The following is a 6,282-nucleotide window of genomic DNA, read 5'->3' as shown; positions in this document are numbered from 1 at the left end:
AGAAAGAAGAGGGGCGTGCGAGGTGCGGGAAAAAAAGAAGAAGAAGAGGAGTGCCAGAAAGAGAAAGAAGAGGGGTGCGCAATGTCAGCAGGTGGTCTTGTAAGAGAAAGACTCTGACTTGTTCTATGGAAAGACACACTAGTACAAAAATGACTTTTAAAATCGGAGTTTTAAAACCAGTCATAAGGTAGCCATTTTAAAAGTGACGCGGTGGCCTGTATTACAACAGAACGACCCGTCTGAAAGTAGAACGGCCTGTCTGCAAGCAGAACGGCCTGTATTGCTTTCAGTACGGCCCGTACTGCAAGCAGAACGACCTGTACTACTTGCAGAACGGGGCGTTCTGCAATCAGAACGGGGCGTTCTGCAATCAGAACGGGGCGTTCTGCAATCAGAACGGGGCGTTCTGCAATCAGAACGGGCCGTTCTTCTTGCAGAACGGCCCGTTCTGGTGCGGGGAAGGGGGGTGCGGGAAAGGGAGGTATAAATTTAGGAATTTCATTTTTTTAAAGGGTAATTTAGACATTTTATATATTTTTTTAAAAAAAAGGAGTGTGTTTATACGAGAGTGGAGGTGTGTTTATCATCTGCCAAAATCTTAATTTTTTTGGCCCAGCCCAGCCTGTTATCAAGATGAGCCGGGTTGGCCCCTGAGCCCCGCCCATTTTAACGGCTCTACTACGAGACATCTTCTAAAATATGCATCCGATAAATTATCACTGAATTAATTATTTTAATAAATAATATTTGATCTGTAGAAATTTCGTTGATGAACATATATTAATCCTTATTATTAGTTTTTAAATATTACATGAATCATATCTTAGTCTTCAATATGCTTTTCAAATAAAACAAAAAATTAAACCCAATAGTTTGAATGCTCTGATTTATTGGGCTGCCTCTAGTTCTTGCCAAGTTTGTTTGAAGTTGATATATGATATGGAGCCCACCGAAAGAACTACGACCAACGAACATAATTTGAATGTTGAATAACTGCTCAACACCGATTAACGAAACAGAGCTTGTCATTACATACCAAAGAGCGGAGACTAAGGGTGAGATCTAGAAGAGGTGAATTAATTTAATCGGTAAAATATATTTCCCTACTCTTTAAAATATTATCGGTTTTTATTTTAGCACCTATAAAAATATTTTTATATTTCATAAAAACATGTTTTTAATCATTAACTAGAAACTAAAATCATGTAACAATAAATTATATAAGCGACTGTGATTTGTGTCCTTTAATCAAGTTATTTAAGATTCAAATCATAATCTTGGATATGAAATAAATTATATTGAAAAGAGAATACTTATCTTGTATGTCTTTATAATCTTCGATAAAAATTAATCATTTTTTTAATAGTAGATACTTTGTAATAATATCTTAGTTAATGAAAAAATAAAATCATGTTACTTTTAATATATATAAGAGTTAAAAAGTCAATAAAACTTTTATAAAATCAAAGTTCAAGATATGTTCATTGAATAAAAATATATTTAACTTAAATTTTGTTTAGATTGAAAAAGTAGTGAGAAATTCACCCTAGTATTTTTTTTTAAAATAAAATTATATATATTTTTAAATGAATCATATATCAAGTATATTCTAATTCTAATAATGTATGAATGTCTCGAGTAGGATATGTCTAGCATACAAACTTTGATATTTGAGAGATACTTTTCTTGATTAGAATATCAGTATAAGAGAGTAGTAAGGGTTAGATTAAATTACTCTAAATATAATGTGTTCGACTAGATTATTATCTTTCTTTTATTTTAAATTGCATACTATATAGTTTATTTCAATTGATAGAATAAGAATAAATTATTATTTTTTATCTTAAATTACACACTGTAGTGTGTTTGAAAATCTACTTAGAACTCTTGAAACATAAAATTTCACATTCTAAAACAACAAACGTAGAGGGAAGAGGAGAGGTGGATTGATATTTTGTTCAACTAAACTCAAACACACATAATCTATTTCAGTTGATAGAATAACATGCGTGAATGTTATAAATTCCTTGTTATCCAATTTAATTCCAATAAAAAAAAATACCTCAAGTTGCACGCAAGCTTTTAGTAAAGATTACTTAAAGCCTAAACTCGTTTACCATCCTTGCATTACTTGGGAAATATTTTAATTTCTAGGCCAGATACCCTTTCTTATACCTACATATATCCCTAGGCTTCACAATATATATACAACCTTTCCAAAGAAATGGCAATGTATATTACTTAAAAAATTGATTACCATACGTCTATACTCCTAATTTGTCTTCACCGAAGAGTAATAGGTAAGCTAATACTTAAATCAACGACATTTTATTTAACAAAACCTATCAGTATCAACCAAAATCTAACTCCATTTCTGTGAATCCACCCAACTTGAACTCTTTGCAATCCTTTAATCTGCTCAGATAAAGGAATATGAAATTTCTAATTGACAACAAGCACAATAAAGCCTAATGTAGTTATAGTTATTAGTACTATAGTTTAGATCAGTACAATGCTCAACAAAAATTGATCCGAGGAATTTTTTCCCATCATAACTATGTGTAATTCCAAAATCTCTGGCACCAGATACTTTCATCAGATGCATGTACACAAAAAAGGACTTACAAACTTGGACCAAATTAGATCATGGATAAGAAGATAACAAAGGTACAGGAATACAAGGGGAATTCTTCCAAACTGCAGAGTGCAATTTGAGTATCTCCTTGGCTCTCTCCTTAGTCTTGAAACCGCAATTAACTTGAAGCACCAAACACAACTTGGACACAGCACCAACCTGCAACATTTCGTGAAGCACTCTAGCATTGGCAGAATACCTACAAATAGAGGCCAAAATCCTAACCCCTCTGTCACTAGCCACGTGAGAAACCCTTAGAATTTTCTTTGACACAATGGCTACTCCTGCAGCATGATTCAACAACTCAGCACGCCCTTCTGCACAGCCACAAAGTTGGTCCAACGCTATCAAGATGAGTTCACACGCCCTTCTTTCTGATGCATCAAGAAGTAGCTCAATGAGGATCAAAACTGCACCACCCTCAACCCCTTTGATCCTGTTTCTTCCCCACGGGAAAAGCTCCACAATAAGCTTCAATGCAGCCTTTGAAGCCTGTTGTGAAATCTTATCACGCAGCACACGCATGATTTCCACAAACAACAAAGTTTTCACACTGATCAATTGGATTGGATCAGCAACCTCAAATGCTGACCTCAGTAACATGGTAGCATAAGCTCTAGATTGGTAGTTTCCAAGCCTCAACACATGAAACAATGACTCAACAAACTGCATGCCCTCGTTGTTTACAAGAGCTTTAAGCTTAGCCTCGGAGAGATTGAGGTGAAACAAAACTTCTATTGCTGCTTCACTTAAAACGATTGAGTTTTCTTGTGTGATGTTGTTCTTCATGGTTGAGGCCAAGAATTCTATCACTCCTGCAGACTCCAAACAGGTTTTGTTTCTGTGGCCCTCAAAGGCAATGGATCTAAGCCTTGTGAGGCACTTGAGTTGCTTCTCAGGGATCCTCTTTGCTTCGGATATGAGCTTCACAATCTGAGTTCTGTCGATTGGTGACTTTGGAGTTGGAATGCGTTCAATTCCAAGTGAGGCATTGAGGGTGCACCAAGCTTGGATCAACCTTCTTAGAGTGTGGTTTGGAGTGAGATCATGGTCTAACAAGCATTGCTTTGTAACCGGGCAAGTGTTGTTCTTGCATGAAAATAACCATCTTTCTATGTTTTCTCTATCATAAGTGATTCCTGTGCAAACCGTGACAGGATCTCTCATGAGTTGGAGGGAAATGGGGCAGAGAAAATGAGCAGGGATTTCAATTTCATCCATGTTTGAAACTTGAAAGGGTGGAATATGCCAAAGCAAAGCCAAAGTATGTGTTGGATAGGAATAAAGGGAAGAAAAGTTGGGTTTGATCTTTTGATTATGTCACAGGAAGGAATAGCTAGAAACGTGAAGAGTGTAGAGAGTTGAATAGGGATAAGAAGTCAAATTTTGTGAATTGTGTGCAAGTAGTAGTAGTAGTAGCTGGATGTGGCACATTTAGTTGTGTCATGAAATTTGTGGTAGAGAAAATGCGAGTTTTAATACAAGTTGTTATAAACGATAAAGTCAACACACGGAAATTGAGAGAGAGGGTGGAGGGTGGAATTAATAAGGGTCGTTTCCAAGGTTTGGGAAGGAGAAAAGGTGTGTGTTACTATAATAATAGTGACTTTTATTAGCTTCGATATGTGGGTGATATATGAATGATGAATTAATTATATAATAAGGAGTAAATGTAAGGTATTGAGGGGGTTAACGTGGGTGTTGCAAATTGTGAATAAAGCCTCATATGGAGGCTTTTGACTTCCACTTATGCAATTAAAGTATACGGAAATGGCCATTATTTTTTATTTGATCACTGCGGAGACCTTAATGCATGCATGGTTGTTGCCGACAACTTCTGATGAGGCTCATGCATTTTGCCATGATTGGATGCTTTCTCACGCTTTTCTCGGCTCACTCCATTAATGCTTTCTTTCATCGTGTTCTGGGAATTGCTAATTACCTCAGCCTTTCCTTACTAATTTCGTCCACCCTCATTTTCCCTTCCTCATCCATCTCCTAAATTTCTTCAATTATTGCTCTTTTTGCTTGTAGAATTAGCTTGATGCAAGTACAACACTCCCCCAAAAAGAAAAAACAAATACAATATGCATATGTTGTCACAACCAATGTAAATAACGGTCATGTTCGCAAGTGTTCCTGAGTATGATGATTATAAGGAATTATAAATCATAATGAAAGGTGCATTGGTGATGATTTTCTATAACAATTTTCACTTTTACGTTTTTAACAAATGCCTTAAGAACATGTCTTAACATTTTTCTTTCGTCGATCACAATTTGAAAGATCTTGCCGCCAAGGCAAATTAATTAAGGTCTTTTCTCAGTATTATTTCCTTATATAATTCGCATTGCATCAATAGGAAATATCATATATTAGGCAAGGTATTAACATTACATGTAATACAACTCCCATAAGTGTTAAAATAATATTTAATTAATAAAAATTATGTTTATAAATATAAATTAATCTTTAATTATCATCTTAAAGATATTATTTAAATCCTAAATCTAATTAATATATATATATATATATATATATATATAAATATACGAGGAATGCTAATATACTTTCACTTATTTTTTAGTGGGAGTATGTTAGCAACCTACATCAAAATTTTAGCACAAAAAAATCACTTATTTCTTTTAATTTGGTTAATTCGTACAAAAGATATTATAATAATTTAATTTAATTTTAAATGAAAATAAAATAATTTCTCTCTCTTATTAACTTCATTCTCTAAGTCATTTCTCTCTCCTATTAAATTAATAGAAAAAATAAATGAATTGGAGAATGAAATTAATAAGAGAGAAAAAATATTTTATTTTATTTAAAATTAAATTAAATTACTATAATATTCTTTGTACGAATGAACCAAATCAAAAGAAATGAGTGATTTTTTTTATCCTAAAATTTTGGTGTAGGTTGCTAACATATTCCCACTAAAAAATAGGTGAGAGTATATTAGCATTTCCCATAAATATATATATATATATATATATATATATATATATATATATACTCGGCCCTCAAGTATTACCAAATATGAATTTGTCTAAAGATTGTTGTTATGACTCATTGAATAATTATTTGTACAAAGGTGGGAAAAGTTAATTCATACTCTATTAAAGGAACATTTGAAAAAGCTTACAGAAACTTATTTGAACTTATGAGATGGTTTATCACTCTCATGAGTTCTTTTCAATTTCGTTCTTTGTGTAACAAATTTAAATAATTTTTTCTGACAAATTTCATAACCAAATTATGAGATATAAACTCCTATATATGTAGTAAAAGTTAATAAAATAAGCGTGTAATTAGTCTGATTAATCAAGCGCATTCATCTTCTTTTTGTAGTTTTCAAATATATATGTTGTTCCCTTCAGGCCTTAGTCGCTATCTTCTCCTGATCCCTCCTCTGGAAGCTCTGAAAGAATTTTATGTGATTCAGCATGTGTTGCCTTATTTCCTGTTTTTCTTATTTTCCTTATTGTACCAAAAAAAAAAGTCACTATCTTCTCCGTCTCATTAAATCTACGGCACTGAATGACTCCAAACATAGTCAAAGACAAGCATCGATACAAGACAGAAAATAGTTATATAAAAAGTGCCAACACTTTGTACTTTTGCATATACAAGATGTAAAA

The 6,282-nt window shown here is 33.3% G+C and overlaps 1 protein-coding gene across 1 annotated transcript; it reads right to left on the bottom strand.

The window, feature by feature from the left end:
• Positions 1–2,526: 2,526 nt before the first annotated feature.
• Positions 2,527–4,207, bottom strand: LOC109792144 (E3 ubiquitin-protein ligase PUB23). Its single transcript, XM_020351527.3, has one exon. The coding sequence runs from the start codon at positions 3,854–3,856 to the stop codon at positions 2,645–2,647; it is 1,212 nt and encodes a 403-aa protein (XP_020207116.1). The 5' UTR covers positions 3,857–4,207; the 3' UTR covers positions 2,527–2,644.
• Positions 4,208–6,282: the final 2,075 nt, after the last annotated feature.

This window comes from Cajanus cajan, chromosome 10 (assembly GCF_000230855.2).
Source record: "Cajanus cajan strain Asha chromosome 10, NIPB_CcT2T_4, whole genome shotgun sequence".
Lineage (NCBI taxonomy): Eukaryota > Viridiplantae > Streptophyta > Magnoliopsida > Fabales > Fabaceae > Cajanus > Cajanus cajan.
The sequence above is the reverse complement of the archived record's forward strand: the minus strand, read 5'-3'. Positions and strand labels throughout refer to the sequence as shown.